The following is a 20,875-nucleotide window of genomic DNA, read 5'->3' as shown; positions in this document are numbered from 1 at the left end:
ATGTGTGCATACATTCTACGTATGGGTGGTCCCGGGGATTGAACCCACTACCCTGGCGTTACAAGCGCCATGCTCTACCAACTGAGCTACAGAAGGACCCCCCTCCCTCCAGACTCACTCTGTCTGTGTGTTTGTCCCCTCCAGACTCACCCTGTCTGTGTGTTTGTCCCCCCTCCCTCCAGACTCACTCTGTCTGTGTGTTTTTCCCCTCCAGACTCACTCTGTCTGTGTGTGTTTGTCCCCTCCAGACTCACTCTGTCTGTGTGTTTGTCCCCCCTCCCTCCAGACTCACCCTGTCTGTGTGTTTGTCCCCTCCAGACTCACTCTCTCTGTGTGTTTGTCCCCTCCAGACTCACTCTCTCTGTGTGTTTGTCCCCTCCAGACTCACCCTGTCTGTGTGTTTGTCCCCTCCAGACTCACTCTGTCTCTGTGTGTTTGTCCCCCCTCCCTCCAGACTCACTCTGCCTGTGTGTTTGTCCCCTCCAGACTCACTCTGTCTGTGTGTTTGTCCCCTCCAGACTCACTCTCTCTGTGTGTTTGTCCCCTCCAGACTCACCCTGTCTGTGTGTTTGTCCCCTCCAGACTCACTCTGTCTCTGTGTGTTTGTCCCCCCTCCCTCCAGACTCACTCTGCCTGTGTGTTTGTCCCCTCCAGACTCACTCTGTCTCTGTGTGTTTGTCCCCCCTCCCTCCAGACTCACTCTGTCTGTGTGTTTGTCCCCTCCAGACTCACTCTGTCTCTGTGTGTTTGTCCCCTCCAGACTCACTCTGTCTGTGTGTTTGTCCCCAGACATACAGCACATTAAGCGCAGGGACATCCTCCTGAAGAGGGAGCTGGGAGAGGGGGCATTCGGAAAGGTCTTCCTGGCTGAGTGCTACAACCTGATCCCCACCAAGGATACCATGCTGGTGGCTGTCAAGGTAAGGAGGGATCCCCCAAACAGACACAGTACTGTCTGTGGTAAATGGTTCTCATTAGGTGGGATCCCCCAAACAGACACAGTACTGTCTGTGGTAAATGGTTCTCATTAGGAGGGATCCCCCAAACAGACACAGTACTGTCTGTGGTAAATGGTTCTCATTAGGTGGGATCCCCCAAACAGACACAGTACTGTCTGTGGTAAATGGTTCTTATTAGGTGGGATCCCCCAAACAGACACAGTACTGTCTGTGGTAAATGGTTCTCATTAGGAGGGATCCCCCAAACAGACACAGAAACAGTTACAGCAAGGAAAGGAATGGTGTCTGTTGTGGGAAAGGAACAGTGTCTGTTGTGTTGTGGGAAAGGAACAGTGTCTGTTGTGTTGTGGGAAAGGAACGGTGTCTGTTGTGTTGTGGGAAAGGAATGGTGTCTGTTGTGGGAAAGGAACGGTGTCTGTTGTGGGAAAGGAACGGTGTCTGTTGTGGGAAAGGAATGGTGTCTGTTGTGGGAAAGGAATGGTGTCTGTTGTGGGAAAGGAATGGTGTCTGTTGTGTTGTGGGAAAGGAATGGTGTCTGTTGTGTGGTGGGAAAGGAACGGTGTCTGTTGTGTGGTGGGAAAGGAACGGTGTCTGTTGTGGGAAAGGAATGGTGTCTGTTGTGTGGTGGGAAAGGAACGGTGTCTGTTGTGTGGTGGGAAAGGAACGGTGTCTGTTGTGGGAAAGGAACGGTGTCTGTTGTGTGGTGGGAAAGGAACGGTGTCTGTTGTGGGAAAGGAACGGTGTCTGTTGTGGGAAAGGAACGGTGTCTGTTGTGGGAAAGGAATGGTGTCTGTTGTGGGAAAGGAATGGTGTCTGTGGTGGGAAAGGAATGGTGTCTGTTGTGGGAAAGGAATGGTGTCTGTTGTGGGAAAGGAATGGTGTCTGTGGTGGGAAAGGAACGGTGTCTGTTGTGGGAAAGGAATGGTGTCTGTGGTGTGGTGGGAAAGGAATGGTGTCTGTTGTGGGAAAGGAACGGTGTCTGTTGTGTTGTGGGAAAGGAATGGTGTCTGTGGTGTGGTGGGAAAGGAATGGTGTCTGTGGTGGGAAAGGAACGGTGTCTGTTGTGTGGTGGGAAAGGAACGGTGTCTGTTGTGGGAAAGGAACGGTGTCTGTTGTGGGAAAGGAACGGTGTCTGTTGTGGGAAAGGAACGGTGTCTGTTGTGGGAAAGGAATGGTGTCTGTTGTGGGAAAGGAATGGTGTCTGTGGTGGGAAAGGAATGGTGTCTGTTGTGGGAAAGGAATGGTGTCTGTTGTGGGAAAGGAATGGTGTCTGTGGTGGGAAAGGAACGGTGTCTGTTGTGGGAAAGGAATGGTGTCTGTTGTGTGGTGGGAAAGGAATGGTGTCTGTTGTGGGAAAGGAACGGTGTCTGTTGTGTTGTGGGAAAGGAATGGTGTCTGTGGTGTGGTGGGAAAGGAATGGTGTCTGTGGTGGGAAAGGAACGGTGTCTGTTGTGGGAAAGGAATGGTGTCTGTTGTGTGGTGGGAAAGGAACGGTGTCTGTGGTGGGAAAGGAATGGTGTCTGTGGTGGGAAAGGAACGGTGTCTGTTGTGGGAAAGGAATGGTGTCTGTTGTGGGAAAGGAATGGTGTCTGTGGTGGGAAAGGAATGGTGTCTGTGGTGGGAAAGGAATGGTGTCTGTGGTGGGAAAGGAACGGTGTCTGTTGTGGGAAATGAATGGTGTCTGTTGTGTGGTGGGAAAGGAATGGTGTCTGTTGTGGGAAAGGAACGGTGTCTGTTGTGTGGTGGGAAAGGAATGGTGTCTGTTGTGTGGTGGGAAAGGAACGGTGTCTGTTGTGGGAAAGGAATGGTGTCTGTTGTGTGGTGGGAAAGGAACGGTGTCTGTTGTGGGAAAGGAATGGTGTCTGTTGTGGGAAAGGAACGGTGTCTGTTGTGGGAAAGGAACGGTGTCTGTTGTGGGAAAGGAACGGTGTCTGTTGTGGGAAAGGAATGGTGTCTGTTGTGTGGTGGGAAAGGAATGGTGTCTGTGGTGGGAAAGGAATGGTGTCTGTTGTGGGAAAGGAATGGTGTCTGTTGTGTGGTGGGAAAGGAATGGTGTCTGTGGTGTGGTGGGAAAGGAATGGTGTCTGTGGTGGGAAAGGAACGGTGTCTGTTGTGGGAAAGGAACGGTGTCTGTTGTGTGGTGGGAAAGGAATGGTGTCTGTTGTGGGAAAGGAACGGTGTCTGTTTGCCTTCAAACACTTAAATCTTCTTCCATCTCCGTTGGAATAGAAGATAAAACAGAATATCACTTTATGTCAACCAACTGAAACCCTGCAGTTCTCTTCCTGTTATTATCGTGTCTAAGCACTCGTAGTTATTATGTTGGACTGACGCCCAGAGGAGAAACATTTACTGAGTCTGTATCCTCAATGGCATCCTATTCCCTGTGTAGTGCACTACATTTGCATCCTATTCCCTGTGTAGTGCACTACATTTGCATCCTATTCCCTATGTAGTGCACTACATTTGACCAAGGTCCATAGGGGCTCTGGGAAAAAATAGTGCACTATAATGGGAATAGGACGCCAGTGTGGATGCATTCTCAGTAAATGTTTCTCCTCTGGGTCCAGACAGTTTGTTTAGAGGAGTCACCAGAACACTGTGACCATGCTGTGTGGTATTACTGGTCCAGACAGTTTGTTTAGAGGAGTCACCAGAACACTATGACCATGCTGTCTGGTATTACTGCTCCAGACAGTTTGTTTAGAGGAGTCACCAGAACACTGTGACCATGCTGTCTGGTATTACTGGTCCAGACAGTTTGTTTAGAGGAGTCACCAGAACACTGTGACCCTGCTGTCTGGTATTACTGGTCCAGACAGTCACCAGAACACTGTGACCATGCGTTGTGTTGTTACTGAGTGATGAGGGGATGTGATGTTACTGAGTGATGAGGGGATGTGATGTTACTGAGTGATGAGGGGATGTTACTGAGTGATGAGGGGATGTGATGTTACTGAGTGATGAGGGGATGTTACTGAGTGATGAGGGGATGTTACTGAGTGATGAGGGGATGTTACTGAGTGATGAGGGGATGTTACTGAGTGATGAGGTGATGTTACTGAGTGATGAGGGGATGTTACTGAGTGATGAGGGGATGTTACTGAGTGATGAGGGGATGTTACTGAGTGATGAGGTGATGTTACTGAGTGATGGGGGGATGTTACTGAGTGATGAGGGGATGTGATGTTACTGAGTGATGAGGGGATGTTACTGAGTGATGAGGGGATGTGATGTTACTGAGTGATGAGGGGATGTTACTGAGTGATGAGGGGATGTGATGTTACTGAGTGATGAGGAGATGTTACTGAGTGATGAGGGGATGTTACTGAGTGATGAGGGGATGTTACTGAGTGATGAGGGGATGTTACTGAGTGATGAGGGGATGTGATGTTACTGAGTGATGAGGGGATGTTACTGAGTGATGAGGGGATGTTACTGAGTGATGAGGGGATGTGATGTTACTGAGTGATGAGGGGATGTGATGTTACTGAGTGATGAGGGGATGTTACTGAGTGATGAGGGGATGTTACTGAGTGATGAGGGGATGTGATGTTACTGAGTGATGAGGGGATGTTACTGAGTGATGAGGGGATGTTACTGAGTGATGAGGGGATGTTACTGAGTGATGAGGGGATGTGATGTTACTGAGTGATGAGGTGATGTTACTGAGTGATGAGGGGATGTTACTGAGTGATGAGGGGATGTTACTGAGTGATGAGGGGATGTTACTGAGTGATGAGGGGATGTTACTGAGTGATGAGGGGATGTTACTGAGTGATGAGGGGATGTGATGTTACTGTGTGATGAGGGATGTTACTGAGTGATGAGGGGATGTTACTGAGTGATGAGGTGATGTTACTGAGTGATGAGGGGATGTTACTGAGTGATGAGGGGATGTTACTGAGTGATGAGGGGATGTTACTGAGTGATGAGGGGATGTTACTGAGTGATGAGGGGATGTTACTGAGTGATGAGGGGATGTTACTGAGTGATGAGGGGATGTTACTGAGTGATGAGGGGATGTTACTGAGTGATGAGGGGATGTTACTGAGTGATGAGGGGATGTGATGTTACTGAGTGATGAGGGGATGTGATGTTACTGAGTGATGAGGGGATGTTACTGAGTGATGAGGGGATGTGATGTTACTGAGTGATGAGGGGATGTGATGTTACTGAGTGATGAGGGGATGTGATGTTACTGAGTGATGAGGGGATGTTACTGAGTGATGAGGGGATGTTACTGAGTGATGAGGGGATGTTACTGAGTGATGAGGGATGTTACTGACTGATGAGGGGATGTTACTGAGTGATGAGGGGATGTGATGTTACTGAGTGATGAGGGGATGTTACTGAGTGATGAGGGGATGTTACTGAGTGATGAGGGGATGTTACTGAGTGATGAGGGGATGTTACTGAGTGATGAGGGGATGTGATGTTACTGAGTGATGAGGGGATGTTACTGAGTGATGAGGTGATGTGATGTTACTGAGTGATGAGGTGATGTGATGTTACTGAGTGATGAGGGGATGTGATGTTACTGAGTGATGAGGGGATGTGATGTTACTGAGTGATGAGGGGATGTGATGTTACTGAGTGATGAGGGGATGTTACTGAGTGATGAGGGGATGTTACTGAGTGATGAGGGGATGTTACTGAGTGATGAGGGATGTTACTGACTGATGAGGGGATGTTACTGAGTGATGAGGGGATGTGATGTTACTGAGTGATGAGGGGATGTTACTGAGTGATGAGGGGATGTTACTGAGTGATGAGGGGATGTTACTGAGTGATGAGGGGATGTTACTGAGTGATGAGGGGATGTGATGTTACTGAGTGATGAGGGGATGTTACTGAGTGATGAGGGGATGTTACTGAGTGATGAGGGGATGTGATGTTACTGAGTGATGAGGGGATGTTACTGAGTGATGAGGGGATGTGATGTTACTGAGTGATGAGGGGATGTTACTGAGTGATGAGGGGATGTGATGTTACTGAGTGATGAGGGGATGTTACTGAGTGATGAGGGGATGTTACTGAGTGATGAGGGGATGTTACTGAGTGATGAGGGGATGTTACTGAGTGATGAGGGGATGTTACTGAGTGATGAGGTGATGTTACTGAGTGATGAGGGGATGTTACTGAGTGATGAGGGGATGTTACTGACTGATGAGGGGATGTGATGTTACTGAGTGATGAGGGGATGTGATGTTACTGAGTGATGAGGGGATGTTACTGAGTGATGAGGGGATGTTACTGAGTGATGAGGGGATGTTACTGAGTGATGAGGGGATGTTACTGAGTGATGAGGGGATGTTACTGAGTGATGAGGGGATGTTACTGAGTGATGAGGTGATGTTACTGAGTGATGAGGGGATGTTACTGAGTGATGAGGTGATGTTACTGAGTGATGAGGGGATGTTACTGAGTGATGAGGTGATGTTACTGAGTGATGAGGGGATGTTACTGAGTGATGAGGGGATGTTACTGAGTGATGAGGGGATGGGATGTTACTGAGTGATGAGGGGATGTTACTGAGTGATGAGGTGATGTTACTGAGTGATGAGGGGATGTTACTGAGTGATGAGGTGATGTTACTGAGTGATGAGGGGATGTTACTGAGTGATGAGGGGATGTTACTGAGTGATGAGGGGATGTTACTGAGTGATGAGGGGATGTTACTGAGTGATGAGGGGATGTTACTGAGTGATGAGGGGATGTTACTGAGTGATGAGGGGATGTTACTGAGTGATGAGGGGATGTTACTGAGTGATGAGGGGATGTTACTGAGTGATGAGGGGATGTGATGTTACTGAGTGATGAGGGGATGTGATGTTACTGAGTGATGAGGGGATGTTACTGAGTGATGAGGGGATGTTACTGAGTGATGAGGGGATGTGATGTTACTGAGTGATGAGGGGATGTGATGTTACTGAGTGATGAGGGGATGTTACTGAGTGATGAGGGGATGTGATGTTACTGAGTGATGAGGTGATGTTACTGAGTGATGAGGTGATGTTACTGAGTGATGAGGTGATGTTACTGAGTGATGAGGTGATGTTACTGAGTGATGAGGGGATGTTACTGAGTGATGAGGGGATGTTACTGAGTGATGAGGGGATGTTACTGAGTGATGAGGGGATGTTACTGAGTGATGAGGTGATGTTACTGAGTGATGAGGTGATGTTACTGAGTGATGAGGGGATGTTACTGAGTGATGAGGGGATGTTACTGAGTGATGAGGTGATGTTACTGAGTGATGAGGTGATGTTACTGAGTGATGAGGGGATGTTACTGAGTGATGAGGTGATGTTACTGAGTGATGAGGGGATGTTACTGAGTGATGAGGGGATGTTACTGAGTGATGAGGGGATGTTACTGAGTGATGAGGGGATGTTACTGAGTGATGAGGGGATGTTACTGAGTGATGAGGGGATGTGATGTTACTGAGTGATGAGGGGATGTTACTGAGTGATGAGGGGATGTTACTGAGTGATGAGGGGATGTTACTGAGTGATGAGGTGTTTTTTAGGTTTGTATAACTGAAGACCTACTGGTAATTTACAGACATCATCCAGCAGAATACCAACAGTACATCTCTCTTCTTCCCAGACCCTGAAGGACCTCAACCTGTCTGTTGTCTATAAGATGCCTGATATCAATGTGTTTACTACTACAGTAGTACCAGCAGTAAAACAACAGTACTTCTCCATCTCATCCACAGACCCTGAAACCATCAGGTTGGTGTCCCTTTGGTTCCCAGAGCCTGAAGGACCCCAACCTGTCTGTTGTCTATATGCTGTAGTTCCGTCTGTAAACCAACAGTACTTCTCCATCTCATCCACAGACCCTGAAACCATCAGCGTGTCCCTTTGGTTCCCAGAGCCTGAAGGACCCCAACCTGTCTGTTGTCTATATGCTGTAGTTCCATCTGTAAACCAACAGTACTTCTCCATCTCATCCACAGACCCTGAAACCATCAGCGTGTCCCTTTGGTTCCCAGAGCCTGAAGGACCCCAACCTGTCTGTTGTCTATATGCTGTAGTTCCATCTGTAAACCAACAGTACTTCTCCATCTCATCCACAGACCCTGAAACCATCAGCGTGTCCCTTTGGTTCCCAGAGCCTGAAGGACCCCAACCTGTCTGTTGTCTATATGCTGTAGTTCCGTCTGTAAACCAACAGTACTTCTCCATCTCATCCACAGACCCTGAAACCATCAGCGTGTCCCTTTGGTTCCCAGAGCCTGAAGGACCCCAACCTGTCTGTTGTCTATATGCTGTAGTTCCATCTGTAAACCAACAGTACTTCTCCATCTCATCCACAGACCCTGAAACCATCAGGTTGGTGTCCCTTTGGTTCCCAGAGCCTGAAGGACCCCAACCTGTCAGCCAGAAAAGACTTCCAGAGAGAAGCTGAGCTGCTCACCAACCTCCAGCACGACCACATTGTTAAGTTCTATGGGGTCTGTGTGGATGGAGATCCCCTCATCATGGTGTTTGAGTACATGAAGAATGGGGACCTCAACAAGTTCCTCAGGTAGTGGTATAGGAACAATGCTGGTCCACAGGGGCGCCTCTTTGGTTTTAGAAGTGGGGGGACATAACCTGACGGGAGGTCTGGAATATTTGGGGGGAATCTAAAGATAATTTCCTGCATTTTTACACAATCCAACATGCCGTCTCTATTTAGAACAAAAAGAAATCAAAAATGTCCTCTGTCTCTACTCCTCCTCTGTCTCTACTCCTCCTCTGTCTCTACTCCTCCTCTGTCTCTACTCCTCCTCTGTCTCTACTCCTCCTCTGTCTCTACTCCTCCTCTGTCTCTACTCCTCCTCTGTCTCTACTCCTCCTCTGTCTCTGCTCCTCCTCTGTCTCTGCTCCTCCTCTGTCTCTGCTCCTCCTCTGTCTCTGCTCCTCCTCTGTCTCTACTACTCCTCTGTCTCTACTCCTCCTCTGTCTCTACTCCTCCTCTGTCTCTACTCCTCCTCTGTCTCTACTACTCCTCTGTTCTGTTTTGTATCTCCCTCTCCAGAGTCCATGGTCTAGATGGCCAGCCTCTACATACTGTATAGATGAAAGTTAATGTTTCTCTCTCCAGAGTCCATGGTCCAGATGGCCAGCCTCTACATACTGTATAGATGAAGGTTTATGTTTCTCTATCTCCAGAGTCCATGGTCCAGATGGCCAGCCTCTACATACTGTATAGATGAAGGTTTATGTTTCTCTCTCTCCAGAGTCCATGGTCCAGATGGCCAGCCTCTACATACTGTATAGATGAAGGTTAATGTTTCTCTCTCTCCAGAGTCCATGGTCCAGATGGCCAGCCTCTACAGACTGTATAGATGAAGGATAATGTTTCTCTCTCTCCAGAGTCCATGGTCCAGATGCTATGATCCTTGTGGATGGCCATCCCGTTCAAACTGATGGAGAGCTGGGTCTGTCCCAGATGTTACACATCGCTACCCAGATCTCAGCCGGCATTGTGTACCTGGCCTCCCAGCACTTTGTCCACAGAGACCTGGCCACCAGGAACTGTCTAGTGGGCAATGGGCTTTTGGTGAAGATAGGAGACTTCGGGATGTCCAGAGACATCTACAGCACAGACTACTACAGGGTAAGGACTCATGTATGGATGAACTATAGCATTTGGACTGAGAGATTTGATAATTTATGAACCCCTGTGCCATTTCCTTTAACTCCTTAGTGATCCCTTCCCGCTCGAATCCCGGTAACGGGATCGATTGGACAACATCCAGTGAAATTGCAGCAAATTCACAAACAGAAATATTCATAATAAGACTTCATAAAACATACACGTGTTATGCATCAGAATACAGCTGAACTTCTTGTTCATCCAGCCCCAGTGTCAGGTTTCAAAAAGGCTTCACGGCGAAAGCAGACCGGGCGATTATCTGAGGACAGCACCCAGCATACAAACACATGAAAATCATATTTCAACCAGCCAGGCATGACACAAAAGTCAGAAATAACGAAAACAACAAAGTGAAAACAAAGTGAGTTCCAGGTCGCTTTGAGTCCACCTGGAGTGACACATGGAAGAGCAGGGCTACTTCTTCATTTCTCAAAGGAAAAACATCAACCAATTTCTGAAGACTGTTGACCTCTAGTGGAAGCCATAGGAACTACACGCAGATTCAAATCAAATCAAATCAAATGTATTTATATAGCCCTTCGTACATCAGCTGATATCTCAAAGTGCTGTACAGAAACCCAGCCTAAAACCCCAAACAGCAAACAATGCAGGTGTAAAAGCACGGTGGCTAGGAAAAACTCCCTAGAAAGGCCAAAACCTAGGAAGAAACCTAGAGAGGAACCGGGCTATGTGGGGTGGCCAGTCCTCTTCTGGCTGTGCCGGGTAGAGATTATAACAGAACATGACCAAGATGTTCAAATGTTCATAAATGACCAGCATGGTCAAATAATAATAAGGCAGAACAGTTGAAACTGGAGCAGCAGCACAGTCAGGTGGACTGGGGACAGCAAGGAGCCATCATGTCAGGTAGTCCTGGGGCACGGTCCTAGGGCTCAGGTCCTCCGAGAGAGAGAAAGAAAGAGAGAATTAGAGAGAGCATATGTGGGGTGGCCAGTCCTCTTCTGGCTGTGCCGGGTGGAGATTATAACAGAACGTGGCCAAGATGTTCAAATGTTCATAAATGACCAGCATGGTTGAATAATAGTAAGGCAGAACAGTTGAAACTGGAGCAGGAGCATGGCCAGGTGGACTGGGGACAGCAAGGAGTCCTCATGTCAGGTAGTCCTGGGACATGGTCCTAGGGCCCAGGCCAGTTGAAACTGGAGCAGCAGCATGGCCAGGTGGACTGGGGACAGCAAGGAGTCATCATGTCAGGTAGTCCTGGGGCATGGTCCTAGGGCTCAGGTCCTCCGAGAGAGAGAAAGACAGAGAGAAGGAGAGAATTAGAGAACGCACACTTAGATTCACACAGGACACCTGAATAGGACAGGAGAAGTACTCCAGATAAACAAACTGACCCTAGCCCCCCGACACAGAAACTACTGCAGCATAAATACTGGAGGCTGAGACAGGAGGGGTCAGGAGACACTGTGGCCCCATCCGAGGACACCCCCGGACAGGGCCAAACAGGAGGGATATAACCCCACCCACTTTGCCAAAGCACAGCCCCCACACCACTAGAGGGAAATATTCAACCACCAATTCAATTCCTATTAAAAAGGTCTTACCATAGAAATCTAATGCAAAACAGATAGACCTAAAAAAAAAAATCCCAGGTTGGATTGTGCCTGGGGTTACGCCTGCCAACTCAGTTCTGTTATACTCACAGACATTATTCTAACAGTTTTAGAGGTTTAGAGTGTTTTCTATCCAAATCTAATAATGATATGCATATCCTAGCATCTGGGCCTGAGTGGCAGGCAGTTTACTTTGGGCACGCTTTTCATCCGGACGTGAAAATACTGCCCCCTAGCCCAAAGAAGTTTTCAATCTAGAGCAAAAAAATGTCCTTATATGATAAGTAAACACAGTGAGGCAGTCCACGAGGGGGCGTAGTGCCCCTCTTGAAGTAAACACAGTGAGGCAGTCCACGAGGGGGCGTAGTGCCCCTCTTGAAGTAAACACAGTGAGGCAGTCCACGAGGGGGCGTAGTGCCCCTCTTGAAGTAAACACAGTGAGGCAGTCCACGAGGGGGCGTAGTGCCCCTCTTGAAGTAAACACAGTGGGGCAGTCCACGAGGGGGCGTAGTGCCCCTCTTGAAGTAAACACGGTGGGGCAGTCCACGAGGGGGCGTAGTGCCCCTCTTGAAGTAAACACAGTGGGGCAGTCCACGAGGGGGCGTAGTGCCCCTCTTGAAGTAAACACGGTGGGGCAGTCCACGAGGGGGCGTAGTGCCCCTCTTGAAGTAAACACGGTGGGGCAGTCCACGAGGGGGCGTAGTGCCCCTCTTGAAGTAAACACGGTGGGGCAGTCCACGAGGGGGCGTAGTGCCCCTCTTGAAGTAAACACGGTGGGGCAGTCCACGAGGGGGCGTAGTGCCCCTCTTGAAGTAAACACGGTGGGGCAGTCCACGAGGGGGCGTAGTGCCCCTCTTGAAGTAAACACGGTGGGGCAGTCCACGAGGGGGCGTAGTGCCCCTCTTGAAGTAAACACGGTGGGGCAGTCCACGAGGGGGCGTAGTGCCCCTCTTGAAGTAAACACGGTGAGGCAGTCCACGAGGGGGCGTAGTGCCCCTCTTGAAGTAAACACGGTGAGGCAGTCCACGAGGGGGCGTAGTGCCCCTCTTGAAGTAAACACAGTGAGGCAGTCCACGAGGGGGCGTAGTGCCCGGGGCAGTCCACGAGGGGGCGTAGTGCCCGGGGCGGTCCACGAGGGGGCGTAGTGCCCGGGGCGGTCCACGAGGGGGCGTAGTGCCCGAGGCGGTCCACGAGGGGGCGTAGTGCCCGGGGCGGTCCACGAGGGGGCGTAGTGCCCGGGGCGGTCCACGAGGGGGCGTAGTGCCCGGGGCGGTCCACGAGGGGGCGTAGTGCCCGGGGCGGTCCACGAGGGGGCGTAGTGCCCGGGGCGGTCCACGAGGGGGCGTAGTGCCGGGGCGGTCCACGAGGGGGCGTAGTGCACGGGGCGGTCCACGAGGGGGCGTAGTGCCCGGGGCGGTCCACGAGGAGGAAGCTGCCTCATGTCAACCTGTCAACATGTTATTGTTAACCTCACGTAATGAACGTGTGAGAGAGACATCTGAAATGTATATAGAAATATATTTTATTTAACCAGGTGGGCTAGTTGAGAACACCATTATTTAACCAGGTAGGCTAGTTGGGAACACCTTTATTTAACCAGGTAGGCTAGTTGAGAACACCTTTATTTAACCAGGTAGGCCAGTTGAGAACACCTTTATTTAACCAGGTAGGCTAGTTGAGAACACCTTTATTTAACCAGGTAGGCTAGTTGAGAACACCTTTATTTAACCAGGTAGGCCAGTTGAGAACACCTTTATTTAACCAGGTAGGCTAGTTGAGAACACCTTTATTTAACCAGGTAGGCTAGTTGAGAACACCTTTATTTAACCAGGTAGGCTAGTTGAGAACACCTTTATTTAACCAGGTAGGCTAGTTGAGAACACCTTTATTTAACCAGGTAGGCTAGTTAAGAACACCTTTATTTAACCAGGTAGGCCAGTTGAGAACACCTTTATTTAACCAGGTAGGCTAGTTGAGAACACCTTTACTTAACCAGGTAGGCTAGTTGAGAACACCTTTATTTAACCAGGTGGGCTACTTGAGAACACCTCGATTTAACCAGGTGGGCCAGTTGAGAACACCTTTATTTAACCAGATGGGCTAGTTGAGAACACCTTTATTTAACCAGGTGGGCTAGTTGAGAACACCTTTATTTAACCAGGTAGGCCAGTTGAGAACACCTTTATTTAACCAGGTAAGCTAGTTGAGAACACCTTTATCCGTGTGTTATCCAGGCCTGGGGAGAGTCTAGTTGGTTATCAGGCCTGGGGAGAGTCTAGATGGTTATCGGCCCTGGGGGGAGTCTAGATGGTTATCAGGCCTGGGGAGAGTCTAGTTGGTTATCAGGTCTGGGGAGAGTCTAGTTGGTTATCAGGCCTGGGGAGAGTCTAGATGGTTATCAGGCCTGGGGAGAGTCTAGATGGTTATCAGTCCTGGGGAGAGTCTAGATGGTTATCAGGCCTGGGAGAGGCTAGATGGTTATCAGGCCTGGGAGAGGCTAGATGGTTATCAGCCAAAGGGAGAGTCTAGATGGTAATCAGGCCTGGGGAGAGTCTAGATGGTTATCAGGCCTGGGGAGAGTCTAGATTATTATCAGGCCTGGGAGAGGCTAGATGGTTATCAGGCCTGGGAGAGGCTAGATGGTTATCAGCCAAAGGGAGAGTCTAGATGGTAATCAGGCCTGGGGAGAGTCTAGATGGTTATCAAGCCTGGGGAGAATCTAGATTATTATCAGGCCTGGGGAGAGTCTAGATGGTTTTCAGGCCTGCGGAGAGTCTAGATGGTTATCAGGCCTGGGGAGAGTCTAGATGTTTATCAGGCCTGGGGAGAGTCTAGATGTTTATCAGGCCTGGGGAGAGTCTAGATGTTTATCAGGCCTGGGGAGAGTCTAGATGGTTATCAGGCCTGGGGAGAGTCTAGATGGTTATCAGGCCCTTACGAGGTCTATGGCCCAGAGCTAACAGGTAGCCATGAGGTGTAGATGGTTATCAGCCAAAGGGAGAGTCTAGATGGTTATCAGCCAAAGGGAGAGTCTAGATGGTTATCAGGCCTGGAGAGAGTCTAGATGGTTATCAGGCCTGGGGAGAGTCTAGATGGGTATCAGTCCTGGGGAGAGTCTAGATGGTTATCAGCCCTGGGGAGAGGCTAGATGGTTATCAGGCCTGGGAGAGGCTAGATGGTTATCAGGCCTGGGAGAGGCTAGATGGTTATCAGGCCTGGGAGAGGCTAGATGGTTATCAGCCAAAGGGAGAGTCTAGATGGTTATCAGGCCTGGGGAGAGTCTAGATGGTTATCAGGCCTGGGGAGAGTCTAGATGGTTATCAGTCCTGCGGAGAGTCTAGATGCTTATCAGCCCTGGGGAGAGTCTAGATGGTTATCAGTTCTGGGGAGAGTCTAAATGTTTATCAGGCCTGGGGAGAGTCTAGATGGTTATCAGGCCTGGGGAGAGTCTAGATGGTTATCAGTTCTGGGGAGAGTCTAGATGTTTATCAGGCCTGGGGAGAGTCTAGATGGTTATCAGGCCTGGGGAGAGTCTAGATGGTTATCAGCCCTGGGGAGAGTCTAGATGGTTATCAGACCCTTACGAGGTCTATGGCCCAGAGCTAACAGGTAGCCATGAGGTGTAGATGTTTATCAGGCCTGGGGAGAGTCTAGATGTTTATCAGGCCTGGGGGGAGTCTAGATGGTTATCAGGCCTGGGGGGAGTCTAGATGGTTATCAGGCCTGGGGAGAGTCTAGATGGTTATCAGGCTTCGGGAGAGTCTAGATTGGTATCAGGCCCTTACGAGGTCTATGGCCCAGAGCTAACAGGTAGCCATGAGGTGTAGATGGTTATCAGCCCTGGGGAGAGTCTAGATGGTTTTCAGGCCTGGGTAGAGTCAAGATGGTTATCAGTCCTGTGGAGAGTCTAGATGTTTACCAGGCCTGGGGGGAGTCTAGATGGTTATCAGGCCTGGGGAGAGTCTAGATGGTTATCAGTCCTGCGGAGAGTCTAGATGCTTATCAGCCCTGGGGAGAGTCTAGATGGTTATCAGTTCTGGGGAGAGTCTAGATATTTATCAGGCCTGGGGAGAGTCTAGTCTTGTTGATGCTGTCCATGATTACAACAGTAACATCAGTCTTGTTGATGCTGTCCATGATTACAACAGTAACATCAGTCTAGTTGATGCTGTCCATGATGACAACAGTAACATCAGTCTAGTTGATGCTGTCCGTGATTACAACAGTAACATCAGTCTAGTTGATGCTGTCCATGATTACAACAGTAACATCAGTCTTGTTGATGCTGTCCATGATTACAACAGTAACATCAGTCTTGTTGATGCTGTCCATGATGACAACAGTAACAAGTCTTGTTGAGTAACATCAGTCTAGTTGATGCTGTCCATGATTACAACAGTAACATCACTTGTTGATGCTGTCCATGAGTAACAGTCACCAGTGTTGATGCTGTCCATGATGATTACAACAGTAACAGTCTAGTTGATGCTGTCCGTGATTACAACAGTAACATCAGTCTTGTTGATGCTGTCCATGATTACAACAGTAACATCAGTCTTGTTGATGCTGTCTATGATTACAACAGTAACATCAGTCTTGTTGATGCTGTCCATGATTACAACAGTAACATCAGTCTTGTTGATGCTGTCCATGATTACAACAGTAACATCAGTCTTGTTGATGCTGTCCATGATGACAACAGTAACATCAGCCTTGTTGATGCTGTCCGTGATGACAACAGTAACATCAGTCTTGTTGATGCTGTCCGTGATGACAACAGTAACCTCAGTCTTGTTGATGCTGTCCATGATTACAACAGTAACATCAGTCTTGTTGATGCTGTCAGGCCCATGATTAGCTGCTAACCTGTTTCAGGTAACACAGCGCTATACGAATATAGTCCTGTTAACCTGTTTCAGGTCGGAGGTCACACAGCGCTATACTAATATAGTCCTGTTAACCTGTTTCAGGTCGGAGGTCACACCATGTTGCCGATCCGCTGGATGCCCCCTGAGAGCATCATGTACAGAAAGTTCACAACAGAAAGTGACGTTTGGAGCTTTGGAGTCATCCTCTGGGAGATCTTCACCTACGGGAAGCAGCCGTGGTTTCAGCTGGCCAACAACGAGGTATACTGGACCACCAACACTTTGCCTGCGTCCCGTAGGGCTCTAGTCAAGAGTAGTGGACTATTTAGGCAATAGGACGCCATTTCAAATCACATTTGTATTGGTGGTCTGAAGTCAAGAGGTCTGAAGTCAAGAGTAGTGTCTATATAACACAATTAGGAGCACCTCTAGGAGCACCCCTAGTGTCTATATAACACATTTAGGAGCACCCCTAGTGTCTATATAACACATTTAGGAGCACCCCTAGGAGCACCCCTAGTGTCTATATAACACATTTAGGAGCACCCCTAGGAGCACCTCTAGTGTCTATATAACACATTTAGGAGCACCCCTAGTGTCTATATAACACATTTAGGAGCACCCCTAGTGTCTATATAACACATTTAGGAGCACCCCTAGTGTCTATATAACACATTTAGGAGCACCCCTAGGAGCACCTCTAGTGTCTATATAACACATTTAGGAGCACCTCTAGGAGCACCTCTAGTGTCTATATAACACATTTAGGAGCACCCCTAGGAGCACCCCTAGTGTCTATATAACACATTTAGGAGCACCCCTAGTGTCTATATAACACATTTAGGAGCACCCCTAGTTTCTATATAATACAGTTAGGAGCACCCCTAGTGTCTATATAACACATTTAGGAGCACCCCTAGTTTCTATATAATACAGTTAGGAGCACCCCTAGTTTCTATATAATACAGTTAGGAGCACCCCTAGTGTCTATATAACACATTTAGGAGCACCCCTAGTGTCTATATAACACATTTAGGAGCACCCCTAGTGTCTATATAACACATTTAGGAGCACCCCTAGGAGCACCCCTAGTGTCTATATAATACAGTTAGGAGCACCCCTAGTGTCTATATAACACATTTAGGAGCACCCCTAGGAGCACCCCTAGTGTCTATATAATACATTTAGGAGCACCCCTAGGAGCACCCCTAGTGTCTATATAACACATTTAGGAGCACCCCTAGTGTCTATATAACACATTTAGGAGCACCCCTAGGAGCACCCCTAGTGTCTATATAACACATTTAGGAGCACCCCTAGGAGCACCCCTAGTGTCTATATAACACATTTAGGAGCACCCCTAGGAGCACCCCTAGTGTCTATATAATACATTTAGGAGCACCCCTAGTGTCTATATAACACATTTAGGAGCACCCCTAGGAGCACCCCTAGTGTCTATATAACACATTTAGGAGCACCCTAGGAGCACCCCTAGTGTCTATATAACACATTTAGGAGCACCCCTAGGAGCACCCCTAGTGTCTATATAACACATTTAGGAGCACCCCTAGGAGCACCCCTAGTGTCTATATAACACATTTAGGAGCACCCCTAGTGTCTATATAACACATTTAGGAGCACCCCTAGGAGCACCCCTAGTGTCTATATAACACATTTAGGAGCACCCCTAGGAGCACCCCTAGTGTCTATATAACACATTTAGGAGCACCCCTAGGAGCACCCCTAGTGTCTATATAACACATTTAGGAGCACCACTAGGAGCACCCCTAGGAGCACCCCTAGTGTCTATATAACACATTTAGGAGCACCCCTAGTGTCTATATAACACAGTTAGGAGCACCCCTAGGAGCACCCCTAGGAGCACCCCTAGTGTCTATATAACACATTTAGGAGCACTAGTGTCCCAGTTAGGAGCACCCCTAGGAGCACCCCTAGGAGCCCCTAGTGTCTATATAACACATTTAGGAGCAGGAGCACCCCTAGGAGCACCCCTAGTGTCTATATAACACATTTAGGAGAGCAGCCCTAGTGTCTATATAACACATTTAGGAGCACCCCTAGTGTCTATATACACATTTAGGACATTTAGGAGCACCCCTAGTGTCTATATAACACATTTAGGAGCACCCCTAGGAGCACCCCTAGTGTCTATATAACACATTTAGGAGCACCCCTAGGAGCACCCCTAGTGTCTATATAACACAGTTAGGAGCACCCCTAGGAGCACCCCTAGTGTCTATATAACACATTTAGGAGCACCCCTAGTGTCTATATAACACATTTAGGAGCACCCCTAGTGTCTATATAACACATTTAGGAGCACCCCTAGGAGCACCCCGAGGAGCACCCCTAGGAGCACCCCTAATGTCTATATAACACATTTAGGAGCACCCCTAGGAGCACCCCTAATGTCTATATAACACATTTAGGAGCACCCCTAGGAGCACCCCTAGTGACTATATAACACATTTAGGAGCACCCCTAGGAGCACCCCTAGTGACTATATAACACATTTAGGAGCACCCCTAGGAGCACCCCTAGTGTCTATATAACACAGTTAGGAGCACCCCTAGTGTCTATATAACACAGTTAGGAGCACCCCTAGGAGCACCCCTAGTGTCTATATAACACATTTAGGAGCACCCCTAGTGTCTATATAACACATTTAGGAGCACCCCTAGGAGCACCCCGAGGAGCACCCTTAGGAGCACCCCTAATGTCTATATAACACATTTAGGAGCACCCCTAGTGACTATATAACACATTTAGGAGCACCCCTAGTGTCTATATAACACATTTAGGAGCACCCCTAGGAGCACCCCTAGTGTCTATATAACACATTTAGGAGCACCCCTAGGAGCACCCCTAGTGTCTATATAACACATTTAGGAGCACCCCTAGGAGCACCCCTAGTGTCTATATAACACATTTAGGAGCACCCCTAGTGTCTATATAACACATTTAGGAGCACCCCTAGGAGCACCTCTAGTGTCTATATAACACATTTAGGAGCACCTCTAGGAGCACCTCTAGTGTCTATATAACACATTTAGGAGCACCCCTAGGAGCACCCCTAGTGTCTATATAACACATTTAGGAGCACCCCTAGTGTCTATATAACACATTTAGGAGCACCCCTAGGAGCACCCCTAGTGTCTATATAACACATTTAGGAGCACCCTAGTGTCTATATAACAGGAGCAGGAGCCCCTAGTGTCTATATAACACATTTAGGAGCACCCCTAGTGTCTATATAACACATTTAGGAGCACCCCTAGTTTCTATATAATACAGTTAGGAGCACCCCTAGTGTCTATATAACACATTTAGGAGCACCCCTAGTTTCTATATAATACAGTTAGGAGCACCCCTAGTTTCTATATAATACAGTTAGGAGCACCCCTAGTTTCTATATAACACATTTAGGAGCACCCCTAGTTTCTATATAATACAGTTAGGAGCACCCCTAGTGTCTATATAACACATTTAGGAGCACCCCTAGTTTCTATATAACACATTTAGGAGCACCCCTAGTTTCTATATAATACAGTTAGGAGCACCCCTAGTGTCTATATAACACATTTAGGAGCACCCCTAGTTTCTATATAATACAGTTTAGGAGCACCCCTAGTGTCTATATAACACATTTAGGAGCACCCCTAGTGTCTATATAACACATTTAGGAGCACCCCTAGTGTCTATATAACACATTTAGGAGCACCCCTAGGAGCACCCCTAGTGTCTATATAATACAGTTAGGAGCACCCCTAGTGTCTATATAACACATTTAGGAGCACCCCTAGGAGCACCCCTAGTGTCTATATAATACATTTAGGAGCACCCCTAGGAGCACCCCTAGTGTCTATATAACACATTTAGGAGCACCCCTAGTGTCTATATAACACATTTAGGAGCACCCCTAGGAGCACCCCTAGTGTCTATATAACACATTTAGGAGCACCCCTAGGAGCACCCCTAGTGTCTATATAACACATTTAGGAGCACCCTAGGAGCACCCCTAGTGTCTATATAATACATTTAGGAGCACCCTAGTGTCTATATAACACATTTAGGAGCACCCCTAGGAGCACCCCTAGTGTCTATATAACACATTTAGGAGCACCCCTAGGAGCACCCCTAGTGTCTATATAACACATTTAGGAGCACCCCTAGGAGCACCCCTAGTGTCTATATAACACATTTAGGAGCACCCCTAGGAGCACCCCTAGTGTCTATATAACACATTTAGGAGCACCCCTAGTGTCTATATAACACATTTAGGAGCACCCCTAGGAGCACCCCTAGTGTCTATATAACACATTTAGGAGCACCCCTAGGAGCACCCCTAGTGTCTATATAACACATTTAGGAGCACCCCTAGGAGCACCCCTAGTGTCTATATAACACATTTAGGAGCACCCCTAGGAGCACCCCTAGTGTCTATATAACACATTTAGGAGCACCCCTAGTGTCTATATAACACATTTAGGAGCACCCCTAGGAGCACCCCTAGGAGCACCCCTAGTGTCTATATAACACATTTAGGAGCACCCCTAGTGTCTATATAACACAGTTAGGAGCACCCCTAGGAGCACCCCTAGGAGCACCCCTAGTGTCTATATAACACATTTAGGAGCACCCCTAGGAGCACCCCTAGGAGCACCCCTAGTGTCTATATAACACATTTAGGAGCACCCCTAGGAGCACCCCTAGTGTCTATATAACACATTTAGGAGCACCCCTAGTGTCTATATAACACATTTAGGAGCACCCCTAGTGTCTATATAACACATTT

General features: G+C 48.2%; 1 protein-coding gene across 1 annotated transcript in view; it reads left to right on the top strand.

The window, feature by feature from the left end:
* The window catches only part of LOC124035359 (NT-3 growth factor receptor-like), a 101,621-nt gene that overhangs the window by 78,949 nt on the left and 1,797 nt on the right, over window positions 1-20,875 (top strand). The window contains exons 13-16 of the mRNA XM_046348821.1: window positions 790-920; window positions 8,287-8,498; window positions 9,332-9,575; window positions 16,162-16,320. Of these exons, the coding sequence (XP_046204777.1) occupies window positions 790-920; window positions 8,287-8,498; window positions 9,332-9,575; window positions 16,162-16,320 (746 nt within the window). The remainder of the gene's footprint in view (window positions 1-789; window positions 921-8,286; window positions 8,499-9,331; window positions 9,576-16,161; window positions 16,321-20,875) is intronic.

This window comes from Oncorhynchus gorbuscha, linkage group LG05 (assembly GCF_021184085.1).
Source record: "Oncorhynchus gorbuscha isolate QuinsamMale2020 ecotype Even-year linkage group LG05, OgorEven_v1.0, whole genome shotgun sequence".
Lineage (NCBI taxonomy): Eukaryota > Metazoa > Chordata > Actinopteri > Salmoniformes > Salmonidae > Oncorhynchus > Oncorhynchus gorbuscha.
Note: the sequence above shows the minus strand (reverse complement) of the source record. Positions and strands in the feature narration are given on the sequence as shown.